The 15,736-nt window shown below is 35.3% G+C and overlaps 1 protein-coding gene across 2 annotated transcripts in view; it reads left to right on the top strand.

Annotated features, from left to right (window-relative positions):
* The window catches only part of CFAP44 (cilia and flagella associated protein 44), a 120,335-nt gene that overhangs the window by 75,956 nt on the left and 28,643 nt on the right, over nt 1–15,736 (top strand). Inside the window, exons 20-24 of one of the 2 annotated variants that reach the window (XM_028505023.2) lie at nt 1,305–1,360; nt 1,498–1,660; nt 3,337–3,467; nt 8,576–8,772; nt 11,246–11,420. In XM_028505023.2, coding sequence (XP_028360824.1) covers nt 1,305–1,360; nt 1,498–1,660; nt 3,337–3,467; nt 8,576–8,772; nt 11,246–11,420 — 722 coding nt within the window. Of the gene's footprint in view, nt 1–1,304; nt 1,361–1,497; nt 1,661–3,336; nt 3,468–8,575; nt 8,773–11,245; nt 11,421–15,736 lie in introns of those variants that run through there. The other variant, XM_036018093.1, reaches the window with a different exon arrangement.

Raw genomic sequence — 15,736 nt, 5'->3', positions numbered from 1 at the left:
TCATGTGGCTGGAGAATGGTATTGAATTTATAGCATCAGCAGAACACAAAATGTGGTGTATTTTATGCATGTCAGTAAAGGAATGACCTGTTTTTGTTCTACAGAGAAAAAAAGGAAAAAAAGTCAATGATTAACAGTAACTAGAGTGTATTAGTGATCATTGTCTTTTACATTGGTCATGATTTATGACTTCACTTTTACTAAAGTCATAAACCTGTCTTACATAAAAATACATAGACTTACATTTCATATGTATAAAGACTAGTAGTATAATAAAACAACTTGATCGAAAGTCTTTGTGTCTTTACAGTGAATGACAGCAAAATAGAGACTGATCTATTAGAAAAGATAATAGAACCCTGGCTGGTGTGGCTCAGTGGATTGAGCGCTGGACTGTGAACCAAAGGGTCACTGGTTCAGTTCTCAGGGCACATGCCTGGGTTGCAGGCCAGGTCCCCAGAAGGGACTGCATGAGAGGCAACCACACACTGATGCTTCTCTCCCTCCCTCCCCCTCTCTAAAAATAAATGAATAAAATCTTCAAGATAATAGAGAATAAGCAAGTTCAGTTTTACTTAAGAACTGATTAGCTAGCAAACTAAGACTCTTGTTTAGTTCACCAGGTTATAATTCCTCTTCTTTAACAGTCTAAGACATTTTACAGCATAGCACTTGAATAAACCAAGTACTTCTGAGTGATTTACTTCATAGTACTCCTTAATTTAAACTGATTTTCTTTTTAAAGGGAGATTCATATTTCTGATTTAATATCTTTCTCAAGGAGAAGGATTATATTATTTGTATATTTCTCATTGTATGTGTTCTTTTGATAAGGTCAAATGAAATGCTTGCTAATATATATAAGGTATTTTGGGGAATTGTGTATGCATAAAAGGGATATACCTTTTTAAAAAACTTGTCCTTTAAAATAACTGAGAAAATTTTTGTGTGTATTCTTTGTGAATAACACATAAATATTAGTATTTCATATTTTGAAGGGTCAATATGGTGATATTAACATTTTTGCATACACATGTTAAGTTTCAACACTTTCTCTACCTACCCCTTTAAATGAAGTAAAAAAAATATGTGCTCGCTTTGGCAGCACATATACTAAAAATGAAGTAAAAAAAATAAGTTTAGTCAACTGCAATATTTTCCCTAGTTTATTTTTTGCAAAAATATTTTTCAGGCCTATGGTTGCTGGAAAATGGCAGAGGGGAACCCTCAATTTACTTATGTTTAGATATTTTAAGGGTAATATGCAATTTTAAAGGACTAACTTTTTATTCCTCTCCCTACAGTTTGGAATTGAAACAGAGCCAATTCCAGAAGATATTGAAGATCCCAAAGCCTACAGGTCTGAGCTTTTGCAAAACAAACCGATATTTTAAAGAAATTGATTAAGCTAAATGAATTGCCAAATAGTTAAATGCTGATTTTCTCTTTGCTGTTTCTGTATCTTAACTTGTTATGCTTTTACATTTCTGTTTTCAGCATAGAGAATGCCAGAAGAAAAAGAGAACATGACAAGCTAATGAAAGAAGTGGAAGAAATAAAGGCTAAGAAGAGAGAACAACTCAAATCTTTGAGGAATCAATTCCAGAAATTACTACAAATGAATGAAGAATTACCAAAGCATATGCAGTTTAAACGGACAGTAAGCCAAAAATAAATTTGACTTTAACTTTAACATATACTATTTCTGGTTTGAGACTAGTACTCTTTGGCCAACAAGTAGGAACACTTAAAATCATCTTTAAGCTTCTCTTTACCTGGCCAATATGTTGGCAGCAGCTAAACTACTCTAGAACTGGTCACACAACTTAGTTTAGATGCAGAAGGACCTCTTAATACAAAGTTTACTTCTGGATTTAGCTACCTTACCTTTTTTTGATAACAAGATAAGATATAAATGTAAGTTTGTATCTGGTTATCAACTCTTATGATATGTAGTCAAGATATCTAGCTATTGAATATCGAACTATTGGATACATAATTTGATTCTTGGTGGTTCCATTTCTATAATTCATCAGATCTGTTGAAAAGATAGTACCTGCTTTACCCACAAAATTTCTGAAAGATGACTTAGTTTATTTTTTTAGTTATAGGGATGATCATTCAATTGTTTAAGCTAATTCTGTATTTTTTTCTTTCTTTTAGTAATTTTTTTCATTTTGTACTTCTTCCTAAACAGAAGTACTATTAAGAGCCTAATCAAATAAAAACCCAGAATTTATCATCCTGACTATAACCACGGTTTGTCCAGTCCCATAATTCTAGAGGCACTTGGGTAATTTGATATAAAAAATGCTTTGGCAAAATCATAATGGTTAACTCATATTGGTTAAAAGATGTTTATGTTCTTTTACTAAGAAAAAGATAGACACTTGCAGAATATGGATGACATAACTCAAAGAACAACTGAGGCATGTTCTTTGCCTAAGCACATTGCACACATCATTACTCACAACACAAGCACCTCTGGAAAGAATAATTACCATTTCCAGTTTAGTGTGAATCAAAGCCCTGACAACATTCAGGAGTGAAGGTAAGAAACATGAGGCCTCCAAGTATAATGATGGGGAAAACAACCCCCTTGGTGAAGAACATTCAACCAGAACTTGATGTTAAGAAGGTACCAAAGATTTTGCTGTCTTTTCTGGGTAGGGTCATACGGGAGGGGATGTTCAGCTAATGATCAACTGTCAGGAGCTTCTACCTTGTGCCCAGCTGGCTAGGTAAAGTAGTTGCTTTGGGGAAAAGGGAATATATTTTTTAAAACTTTGTGAAGGGAGCTCTAGCCAGGTGACTCGGTTGGTTGGAGCATCACCCCATATACCAAAAGGTTTTGGGTTCAATTCTTGGTCAGGACACATGCCTAGGCTGCATGTCCAACCCCTGGTTGAGGCGGGTACAGGAGGTAACCAATTGTTGCTTCCCTCTCACAGTGATATTTCTCTCTCTCCTCTCTAAGATCAGCAGACCTATCCTTGGGTGAAGATCATGTAAACTTTGTGAAAGGAGTATTTTTTAAAACTTTGTGCAATCTAAATATTCTGTTAGCATTCATTATTTTTATTGTGAGAAAAAATCATTTAGTATGTAACTTTATTTGTATTATTGTTAATTATTTCTGAGAACTTTTTTCCATTTTTTGTGGAAGATCAAAAGTATGTTATTTCCTTCTAGAATGGAGTTTATGATATTTGGGAGAGAGTAATGATGGTGCATAAAATTGAGGACAAAATTTAAAAATCTGTATGTGTGAAATAAGATTGATAAAATACATTGATAAAAGTACCCATTTTGATGAACAAATCTACCTATCTACAGGATTTTGATATAGATTCTAAAATTCGTGCTGACATTAACAGAAAAACAGTTCATAAAATTCAACAAGTGGAAAAGGAATTAGCTTGGGAAAAAGAGAAACATGAACTTGGCCTAAAGAAGCTACAGAATAGGTAGGATCCATATTTCTTGCAATTTAAGATGTTTGTCACTATATCTTTGAATAAAATAGTTTGAAGTGGCTTAATCAAAGTATTCAGATAAGAGGTCTCCTGAAATATGTATTAACTCTTAAAATCTCAAGGAATCTTCTTGTCACTCCTGTTGATATCTTCCTGAGCTTTCTGATCACTCCTTCCTAGTTTAAATCTGAGAAATTTGTTTTACAATTAGATATTTCACTGACCAAATTATGTAATACATATTTACATTGTTTTTCAGAATTATTTATTTTTTTATTTAACTAATACAATAGCGTGCAAATGTTAAAACACCAAAAATAAAATAGAACCAAAGGTCTAATAATGAAAGACTGCAACTTCCTGTTCAATCCCTTTCGTGTACCAATTTGACTTCTCAGGGAATATTAGTTTGCTTTGCCTTTTTGAGATATAATTTACATACAGTAAAATGCATAAGTCTTAACTGAACAGCTTGATAAACTTTTACAGATGTATAAACACATATACCTGATCCCCAGATTAAGGACATAATCAGAAAGTTCCCTCATGATCCATCCCAGTAAAAATTAACTCTGCAAAAATGAATGTTTATCACCATAGATTAGTTTTGCCTGAACTTCATAGGAATGAAATGTCACAATATGAACTCTTTGGTGTCTGGCTTCTTCACTTGGTATCATGCCCAAGTTTACCCATGTTGTTGCAGGTAGCAGTCACTCATTCTTTCTCATTGCTTCATAGTATTCTATTAAATGGCTACACCATAATTTATCCATTTAACTGTTGATAAATGGTTGAATTGTTTCTTCTATTTTTTGGCTACTGTGAGTATTGGGGCTATGAATATTCCTGTGCAAGTTTTTTGGTGGATATAAACATGTGTTTTGGAACAGAAGTTTTTAATTTCAAAAAGTTCAAAAATTTATCAATTTTTTTCAATTTATTAATGTTTTTACTATCTCTTAGTGCTTTTATGTTGTAATTAGGAATTTTTGTCTATTCCCAATTTATTAAATAATTCTCCTATGTTTTCTTCTAGAAGCTTTATTATTTTGCCATTATCTACCTTGAATAATTTTAATGGGTGGTGTAAGATAGAGATGAACTCATAAATTCATAAGTAGTTGGGTCATGGTGGGTAGTCATACCCCAGGTATATTACTTTTTAGTAAAAGTCTTATTTTGCCTTAAGCAAGCTCTGTCCATTGTTTCTTTGCATCTAGGTTAACATGCCTTTGAAACCCCCTTGTAATTTGTGACCACATTCAAGAAATCACTTAAAGAAAAAAAAGAAAGCACTTAATCTTAAACTGTACTGTAATTTATTCCCCGCTTGGCTTTATCCCACTTTCATATAATCCCTCCTTAAGCTCAAATGCATAAAAGAAACTGCAAACTGTTATTCTCTGAAGCATTTATTTCAGTCTGTTGAAATCTTGCTTCCAGGAGTATCCTCTATTTGACTCAAACAAATTTCTGTAAAAATTAAAAATGAAGAGATAGAGATCAAGTGTCATTTGTTTCTACGTGGATATCCAATTGACCTAGTATCATTTGCTGAAAAAACTATTCTTTCTTCTCTAGATTGTAGTGATGGTACAGTTTTCCGTGTATCTGTGGGTCTAATCCCGAACTCTTTATTCTGTTCCATTGACCTATACATACTGGTATCACATTGTCTTAATTATTCTTGACCTCTGATATTGTAAATCCCTGGGCATTGTTCTTCATCTTCAACATTATTTAGATCCTTTGTGTGCTAAGATTTTTTATTGGAATTACATTGAATCTGTATATCAACTTAGACATTAATAAACATTGAAAAATATTGAGTTTTTCAGCCCATAAACATGATATATCTTGAAAAGAATCCACTCTTAATGTTTCTCATAGTGGTTGCAACCATACATCTAAATAGTATATTTCTATGAATTTATTACTAATCATTATTTGTTGACTTCCTAGTATGATAGGTGAGGATTTTGTACTTTAATGTGCTTATACTTTTTTTTAAAAAAACCTTTTTAGATATAGAAAATAACTACTTTAAAGTCCTTTCCTGCTAATTATATCATCTGTGTCATTTCTGGGTCTTTTTCTATTAATTGATATTTTTCTCTCTGTTTTAGGTCATATTTTTCTTCTATTTTGCCTGCCTAAAACTTTTTGATTGTATGGCCAGAAACTATGAATTTTACATTGTGGGTGCTGGATATTTTTTACATACTTTTACATATTCTTGACTTTTATTCTGAGATTTAGTCAAGTTGTTTGAAAGCAGCTTGATCTTTTGAGGCTTGCTTTTAATCTTTGTTAGGTGGGATCGGGTAGCCTTTGGTACAGAGCTAGTTTTTCCTACTACTAAGATAAAATTCTCCTGAGTACTCTACCCCTTTGTCCCATGTGTTGTAAGGCTTGTGAAAACATAAGCTATTCCAACCTGTGTGGGGGGCCTGAGGATTGTTCTACCTGCCTCCTCCTGGTGTTTCTGTCCCCAGCCTCAGGTAGACTCCTCACATGCTGTGTGCTGATCAGGACTCACCTGAGACTGGAAGGGAGCCCCTTGCAGATCTCCAGAGCGCCCTCTCTGGGCAGCAGTCTCCTCTCATGTGCTCTCTCCTGTGCATTATGGCATTTGTTACTCGACATCAAATCCCTGAATATTTGAATTCTTGGATAATATTAGAATATATAAATCTCTAAATTATATCTAGATTGCTACGCACCAAGAGATGAAATTAAGAAGTTCTTCTCAGGAAGAACCCTCAACATAGTATAACATATGTTTGACTTTAATATTTATAATATATTTGTAAATATATATGGCAAATATGAATCTTTCACAAACCCAGGTATATAGGCAATATTACTAGTTTTTATTTTATTTAAATTAACTGAAATTTGACTCTGGGCTCCTATTCCAGCAGGTTGATAAGAAAGTCATTTTTAGTACCACTGAGGCTCATTACCCTAGCCTGCCTGCTTTTTTTTCAGTCTTTGAATCCATGGATTCTGTGCTCCGCTGGAGTCGGCAGTCTTTGGTAAGGTTACCAGGATTTAACACGCTTGCAGCTGCCATCCTTGAGGCCTTGTATCTCCTGAGATGCTGTCAGAAACAGGAACAAGCACCCACAATTCTAGGACCCAGTTTGCCCAGTTGAGCTCCACATCAGCTGGAACCTCTTCCTCATCACTCTCCTTGCCCTCAAATACTTGTTTCCTTAACTCCCTGTTTTCCCACCCTGGTCCAGGCCTGAGCCTCCATAGCTTGGTGTCTTCAAAAAACATATGGAAGAAAACAATAATAACCTAGCACTCTGACTGGAATTGGGGAGAGGATAAATTTGTACTATGAATAACACTGGGTATTACCAGTGTTTTCATCTTCACCAGTCTGATAGGCCAAATATACTAACTCTTGGTTGAATAATTTACATTATTTTGATTATTAATGAAGTTGAGCATTTGTTTTCATGAGTCTATAGTTCATCTATCTTTATTGTTAGAATTGCCTGTTTAGATTCCTTTTTTTTTCATTTTTCTTGGAGTTCTGTTTATTTCCCCCCTTATTTTGTTATAGTCTCTATTTCTATAAGTATTTGCCTTTTGTTATACACATTGTAACCACTTTCTCCTACTCTGCCATTTGCCTTAAACTTTGTTCATATTTTTCTGACTGTGCTAAAGTTTTAAATTTTGATGTAATCAAAAGTATCCATTATTTTCTTCATGTTATCTGGGTTTCATGGAAAGACTAAAATTTAAAGAGTGAAAAAAACTCCCATGGGCAAGAAGATAAAGGGAATAAGTCCTAGAGAGATAAGAAAGATACTATGCTATGAGAGAAAAGGGAAAAATACAAATAAATAATGAGCCATTTTAAAAGGAGAAATAAAAGGATTGAATCAAAAAACAATGAGAGAGGCAAACAAGCTAGGAATAATTACTGTGTATATAAAAAAGTTAAATTCTAAAATTAAAACATGGGGGATAATTATGAATAAGTGCCAAAAATAGCAACAGTTCAGACCCTGGCTGGCGTAGCTCAGTGGATTGAGCGCAGGCTGGGAACCAAAGTGTCCCAGGTTCGATTCCCAGCCAGGGCACATTCCTGGGTTGCAGGCCATAACCCCCAGCAACCGCACATTGATGTTTCTCTCTCTCTCTCTCTCTATCTCCCTCCCTTCCCTCTCTAAAAAAATAAATAAATAAAATATTTAAAAAAAATAGCAACAGTTCAATGATGAAGAAGAATTTTTAGAAGATAAATCTCACCCTGGCAGGGTGGCTCAGTTGTTTGAGCATCATCCTGTACACCACAGGGACACAGATTTGACTCCCAGGGAGGACATGCGCCTATGTTGAGGATTCCACCCCTAGTCACGGAGTATATGATAGGCAACTGATCAATGTTTCTCACATCGATGTTTCTCTCTCTCCCTCCCTCCCTTCCTCTCTCTCTAAAATGAACATGTATGTCCTCAGATGAGGATTAAACAAAAAAAAAAGATAAATCTTTGTGGACTGTATGAGAAAGGGGAACTAGAAAGTGGTATGAATTTCTGAGCTTAATGTTTCTTGTAGAGGCAAACAGAGTAATATGATATATATGAGATATATGGCATATATCATCTCACTTTAGTTGTATTTAAAATACATAATCTATGAGATGTAAGTAATATAAGTAGAAAGAGGGGTAGATTGCAATTTCTTAGTTTGAGATGATCCTTTTACCATTAAACTATAGTCAACTTGAAATTTTTTTTATTTTTCTACACACTGCCAAAACAGTAATATTAATAATGTATTATTAATAATACTAATATTATTAGTATTAATTAATACTAATTAATAACGGGTTGTTTAGTATTTACATTAGAAAGAAATTTCTATTTGTTCTACTTGCTCTTTAACCAAATCCTATCCAACTTCCATCACAGCCTTGTTGCTACATGCATGATTAAATTTTGGATCCAGGATGATATAATGGTATTATTTATAAGTAGTGTATTGTGGTCTTATTTTATTACTTAAAAACCATGTAGAATGATTAAAATTATTAAAATGGTGATTAGTGAAGATACTTGTTTTTTTTTCAGGTTTCGTGACTCATTGGAAAGTGATACCATTGTGGTTCACGCCATACAGAGTGATCACAAGATATCCTCCTACAGGCTTTCGAAGCCCTCTAAGTACTCCAAATTCAAACGGGCCAGTCAATCAGAGAGACGAGCAAGCAAATTGGAGAGATTAGAAAAAGAGGGAATTGGAAGAAAGGATAGCCAGAAAGATACAGGTAACCTAAATGATAAGAAGGCTTTTAAATCCTTATTTTTAAGATGTCAAAACCAAATCATATTTTTGTGGGCAGAACATTGGAATGCTTTTTGGTAGCTTGAGCTCATTTTCTTGTCTCCTGTCCTTTATTTCTTTGGAATAAATGATCTAAAGAACTTTGTATGGTTGAGATTGAGAGGCTAAATTTCTCCAGAAAATGCTTCACACCAACTTTCCTATTTGATACAGGCTGCTAATGAAAACTCATCCTGGTCATGTGACTGAGAGGATAAGAGTACCCAAAGCTGCTAGTGGTTGTTTTTTTTTTCTTAACTTCCTGTTATCTACTTATTCTTACATCTAGGACTTCCCCAGATGCTAGTTTCCAGGCATTGTTTCTTCCCACCCCAGATTCCCGGCTCCACCCCAGAGCATGGGGCTAGAACACAATATTTCAAACTATTTTCCAAGAGCATGAACTTGAACAGAATGATGAGGTGAGAATACAGATGTGAAAATAGTTCATGTAATTCCTGCGAGCTGCTTCTTGTAACTGCCCACAGGGTGACTGCGGATGACTAGATGGAGGACAAGCATTCAGGGAATGGCTTGGAGAGCCCAGTCAAGAACAAATTAAGGGCTCTGTACCCTGGCCAGGTCTGAGCTAGTGGGTGGGATACCGAACTGACATTAAAGCTGGTTTATCCTCTTCACAGAAAAATCTTTAACAGCTTTTTTCTGCCTCTAGGGTAAATTCTGAAACCATTATTCCAGTATTTTCTTCCACAATGTATCCCTATTCTTTTTCCTACTAATGCTGTGTCCTTATTACTCATCAACTTGTATTTTTAGCCTATTGTCCTGTTTGCTGCTCCCTAATTATGCCAGGTGCTTGCATAGCCAGGCCCTTGCTAGAGTGACCAATTCACTCTTCCCTTTGAATTCTACTAGTTCATGGGGATCCAGGTTGAATTACATTAAAAAAAAAAAAAAGGCCTTCCATGACCATCAGCCTACATTAAACTCTTCCTTTTCCATACTACTATATATTTGAAATATGACATGATGAGTTAGTTATAGCTGCATGGCCATGTCATTAACTTTTTTCATGTGTCTCTAATGTACATCTCTGTGTAGCTTAAACATGAATCAAGATACTTATTGATAAAGCCAATAACTTTTTCCCCCAGAGGAGACAGCTTTTATTGATTTTATCTCCAGGAACCAAAAAGACTGTGTACTCACTTTCAGTCACTCCCTGTCCCTCTACAGTCTCACATTGTTTTACTTGGGGAAGGGATATAAATTGTCTTTTGGTTTTCTAAAGTCCTAGATTTTCTCTTTCATGTGTAGTCTTAGAAATTCAGTATCAGTACTGTTTTGTTGTTGTTCTTCAGCAATGTTTGCTGCATCTACTTAGTAACAATGGGCGAGGGAGTGTGAGGGATGCACAGGAATACAACAATGTAGCATATCAAATGGCCCTTTGTCCAGCTTCAGTGGTTTGACCCTTCTTTGGTTGCATTTCTCTTCTTGCTATATCATAACTTTCTGAATCACATCCAGGATTTCCACTGCCAGCTGTAGACCCAGCCCCAGAGACACGAGATAAGCTAGTCTCATGTGTACGTTAGTGGTCTGCAAAGGCTTATAGCAATCAGTCAGACCTATTTTGCCACCCCCATACATCTTTTCTAGTTTCCCATCCAGTTCAAGGGCTACAGTTTCTGGAGCACTAATGGGACATGTGATAATTTGAATTGTCAAACTCACATTTGAGGGGATCATGTATATACTAGTATTTTCCATACCGCCAAGTCCCTTCCTTGTTGGCCTGTAGCCAGAACCAGTCATTGTCCACGTTCTTGTTTCCACATACTGGATAAGAGACTGACATTCCCCTTGAGTCACTGGTCCCACAGCTCCTGATCTCAAGTGCATTGGTAGTTTTCAGCGACGGGACCTCGGGTATGCCATGTTATGCAGCCTTGTCCATCATCTTGAACAAGGGCCTAAAGCCAATAACTTTAAAATTATAGATTTGATTGTATGTTTGTGATCAGTTTTTAAGTTGGCCACAGACCACTGCAGTTGGTATGGTACATGTCACCTCAAATGCTACATCTCAAATAGGACTCATTTGCTTTTCCCTTTCCCTACTCTCATATCACAAACACTCCTTCCCTGCTTCTCAATATATATGCCAGTGGTCCATCGTTATTTAATCTTACTATCTAATAGTTTAATATATATGTCTGGTCTTCCCAGCTTTTCAATAAGGTTCTTAAAAGCAAATATCGTAACTTAGATCTCTTTATTTTGATATTTTAAAGTACTGATTATGGGATTCATGCTAGTTGCTTAATAACTACTGTGATTTGCAGATTTGTTATATTCTCTGGATTTAAAAAATGATAGGTTGAAAAAACTATTTGAGAGTTTCATTTTGATGTTTCAAAAAGACTGAAAAAAAATGTTGACTCTCTGTACAGCTGGGAGTATCAGTGTGCAAGAAGAATCAGTTATAGAAAAAGGGAAGCAATTTCGGCCTAAAACCCTCAGTCAAATCATGGTGGAAAATCAAATTGAGAAAACGAAGAAACTTGTATTAAAAGCTGAAAGGGCACGGCAAAAGATTCAGCAGCGAAAAAAACAATGGGAGGACCTGTAAGTTTTTATGTAAACTTTTAGCGTGAGTCTTAAAATATCTCCATTTTTAAAGGTTTTATTTATTTATTTTTTAGGGAGAGGGGAAGGAAGGACAAAAGAGAGAGAGAAGCATCACTGTGTGGTTGCCTCTCTTGTGGCCCCCACTGGGGACCTGGCCTGCAACCCAGGCATGTGCCCTGACTGGGAATTGAACTGGTGACCCTTTGGTTTGCAGATCTGTGCTCAATCCACTGAGCTACACCAGCCAGGTCTAAAATATCTTTAACCATATCAATAAATATATATATTTTTTAATTTAAAGAAAGAAGCGAGAGAAATACTGAGATGGAGGTTTTGGAAACAGATCAGCTGGATCTTTCAGGGTGGTGATACCTTGGTGGAACTTCTATGATCGAAGAGTTTCAGGACCAGGAATCCCATTTTACTGATATACTCAGAGGGATTTTTAAGGATTAAGAAATACTTTTTATCCCAACATCAAAGAGATATTCTCCTGATGTTCTTCTAACATCTTATAGTTTTGGTTTTTACCTGTTGGTCTCTGACCATCTGAAATTAACTTTAAAAATCTAGTACAAAGTACTTATATTTAACAAGCATGTACTTTCCTTTGTTTATTTGTCACCTGTATATCCTTGGCAAAATGTCTCTTCCTGTGTTTTGCTCATGTTCAAATAAGCTGTTAGCTATTTAAGTGTGGAGATTTGAGATTTTCAAAACGATATTCTACAGACTAGTCCTCTGTCAGATATGTTATTTTGAAACATTTTCTCCGCATCTGGAGCTCATCTTTTCATTCTCCTAATAGGGTCATCTGGAAAGCAAAACTTTTTGATTTTGTTGAAGCCAATTTATCAGTTTTCCCTTCTGTGAATTTTGGTTTTGGTGTCAAGTTTAAGAATTCTGCCAAATACTAGGTCCCAAAGATTTTCTTCTGTTTTTATAAAAGTTTTGTAGTTTTAGCCCTGGCTGTCATAGCTCAGTGGATTGAGCACGGGCTGCAAACCAAAGTGTCCCAGGTTCGATTCCCAGCCAGGGTACATGCCTGGGTTGCAGGCCATGACCCCCAGCAACCACACATTGATGTTTTTTTCTCTCTCTCTTTCTATCTCCCTCCCTTCCCTCTCTAAAAATAAAATAATAAAATATTTTTTAAAAGTTTCATAGTTTTACACCATATATTTAAGTCTATGATGCATTTGGTGTTTATTTTTGTGTAAGGTGTGAGATTTATGTTCATACTTATTTGTATTTTCTTTTTTTCCTGTTGATGTCCAATTGCTCTGTCATCTTTTGTTGAAAAGCCTCTATTTCCTCCATTGAATTGCTTGTGCACTTGCATCAAAAATCATCTGGGCATATTGGTGTTGGTCTATTTCCCGGTTCACTTTCTGATCCAATGATTTTTGTGTCCCTTTCCCTACATACACATCTGGATTACTGTGGCTGTGTAATAGGTATTGAAATTGGATGGACCAATTTCTCTCATTTTATTCTTCCTTTTCAAAGTTATTTTAGCTATTCTAGTTACTTTGATTTTTCATATAGATTTTAGAATAATCTTTCCTATGTTTATAAAAAATCTTACAGAAATTATGATAGGAATTGTGTTAAACCTTGTATCAGTTTGGAGAAAATTGGCAAATTTATTGTGAGTCTTTCAATCCATGGACATGGTATGACTCTCCATTTATTTAGATCTTTGGTTTCTTTCATCTGTTTTGTTGTGTTTCATTATAAAAGTACTACACATATTTTGTTAGATATACACATAAATAATTAATTTTTGACACCTGTAAATAGTATTGTGCTTCTAATTGTGGTGTCTATGTGTTCACGTGCATTGCTAGTGTAGACATACAGTGGATTTTTGTGTTTGTCTGGGTGCTGTGACCTGGCTGTACCCAGAGGGGTTTAGGGGGCGGGGGTGTTGCTTGGCATTTTCTGTGTAGACTATCATGTCATCTGTAAATAGGGACACTTTTATTTCTTCTTATTCAATCTCTTCACTTCTTATTTCCCTTTTTTTTTCTGCACTGGCTAGAACTTTCAGTACTATATTGAAATAGAACAAAGAGAGCTAGCATCTACATCTATTCCTCATCTTAGTGGGAAAGCATTTAGCAGTACTCAAACAGTAAAACTGTTTTCATCTGTTTATTTCAGCCTACCTATGTTACTTTTTTGAGGTTAATGTATTATTGACAACATGTATTTGGGTTATGTTTTTAAATTCACTCTGTCAAATCTCAGTTCTTCAATTGGTATATTTAAGTCATTTATACTTAATGTAATTATTGTATTTGAAGCTTATATTTGCTATTTTATATTTTATTTTCTATTTGCTCTCCATCTTTTTCTTTTTTGTTTTTCTGTTTTTTCCTTCTGTCTATGATTTAGTTGAATATTTTAGAATTTCAGCGTAATTATCCATAGTGTTTTTAGTATATTGTTTTGTGTAGCTGTTTTAGTATTTGCTCTAGGTATTACACTATCTACACACAACTTAATACAGTGTACTAATGTTGACATTTTATCATTTTGAATGAAGTGTAGAAACCTCACCTGCCTTTATGTCTCTTGCCCCCTCATTTCCCCTGTTCATAATATAATTGTATAAATATTTCCTCTACATATATTTTAAAACACAGTAATGTTACAGTTTTCCTTTATCATCAAACATAACAGAAAATGGAAGTAAAATGTATTTGCTAATATTTTTGCTATTACCATTTTAGTTACTTTTTGCTGTTCCTAGTTTCCTTTTATTTTTTCATTTTTATTTAGAGAACATTTTAAAGCCATTTTTTTATGGTAGGTATGCTGGTGACAAATTCTGTTCATTTTTCTTCATCTAAGAATGGTTTGCTCTCCCCTCCTACTATACATAGAATTCTGTGTTAACAGCTCTTATTTTTAGCATGTAAAAAATATTGTGCTTCCTCCTGCTGGCCTCCATGGTTTCTTATGATTTGTCTGCTGCCATTGAAATTGTTTTCCTTCCATAGATAAGGTGTTACTTTTCTCTTGTTGCCTTCAATACTTTTTCCCCCTTGTCTTTATTTTTTGGAACATAAAAAATAAAGGTATACATTTCTTTAAACTTATTCTTTGTTGGATACATTAAACTTCTTGAATCTGTATGCCTGTGTCTCCTGCCAGCTTTGGGGAAGTCTTCAGCCATTCATTCCTCTTTTTCTTCTCCTCCTGGGACTCCAATGACACAAATATTAGATCCCTGAAGCTCTGTGTGTCTTGTTAATGATGTTGTTTGTTTTCTTGTTTGTTTCTGGTGTCTTTTCTTTCTGTTGTTCAGATTGGGAATTGCTATATTCTATCTTCAAGTTCATTGATTCCTTCCCCTGCCTCTTCCATTCTGGTATTGAGTCCATCCTTTGAGTTTTATTTTGATTACCTTATTTTTCGGTTCTAAATTTCTACTTGGTTCTTCTTTATATCTTCCATTGCTCTCTAAGACTTTTTTGTTCATTTGTTTTAAGAATCTTCCTAATTATTTGCTGGGACACTTTATGATGGCTGCTTAAAATCCTTGTTAGATTATTTTAATGTTCCAAACTTGGGGTTGGCATCTAGCAATTGTATTTTCTCATTTAAGTTGAGGTCATCTTGATTCTTGGTATGATCTCACTTTACAAAGTTATGACCTCATACCAAGAATCAGATGATTTTTTATTAAAATCTGGACATTTTGGATATTATGAGACTCTAGATCTTATTTATGTATTGTTTTAGCTGGATTTCTCTCACTTCAGCAGGATAAGGAGGAGTGCTATCTCATTATGAGTGTAGAAGCCTAGGTTACCCAACCTTCCCCAACTGACACCTGAGGAAGGAAGAGACGACTTACTGGTCGAGAGTTGGAGTTCCAGGCCCCATTAGGCTCTCATTAATACCACTTTACTCTTCAGTTGGCCTCCACTGATACTGTGGAAGGGGTGGAAGTCATCACTTTCCAACAGGCATCCTCAAACACTACCTCAGCAGGCAAGGATGGATCATCTCATTTCTACTATAGGGGTTGAAGTTCAAGCTATCCTATGCGGTCACTACTGACATGGTGTGGCTTGTTATTTCACTAGGGAGATAAGAGTCCTGGTCCTCAGGACTCATCTTTGACACCAACCCTGGAGGGATTGTTTTGGCTTGTTAAAGGCAGGTAATGGTAGAAATCTAAATTCCCCATTTGGCCTTTGCTGGCATGGGCGGAGCAGTTTTTTGTCTGTGGTATTTGGCTGGAATAGAAAACTTACTGTCTAGAAGTTTTCTGTCTTGCTATTCTGCTCCTTTCTTAA

This window comes from Phyllostomus discolor, chromosome 2 (assembly GCF_004126475.2).
Source record: "Phyllostomus discolor isolate MPI-MPIP mPhyDis1 chromosome 2, mPhyDis1.pri.v3, whole genome shotgun sequence".
In the NCBI taxonomy this organism is placed as follows: domain Eukaryota; kingdom Metazoa; phylum Chordata; class Mammalia; order Chiroptera; family Phyllostomidae; genus Phyllostomus; species Phyllostomus discolor.
This window is presented reverse-complemented; position numbering and strand designations above follow the sequence as displayed.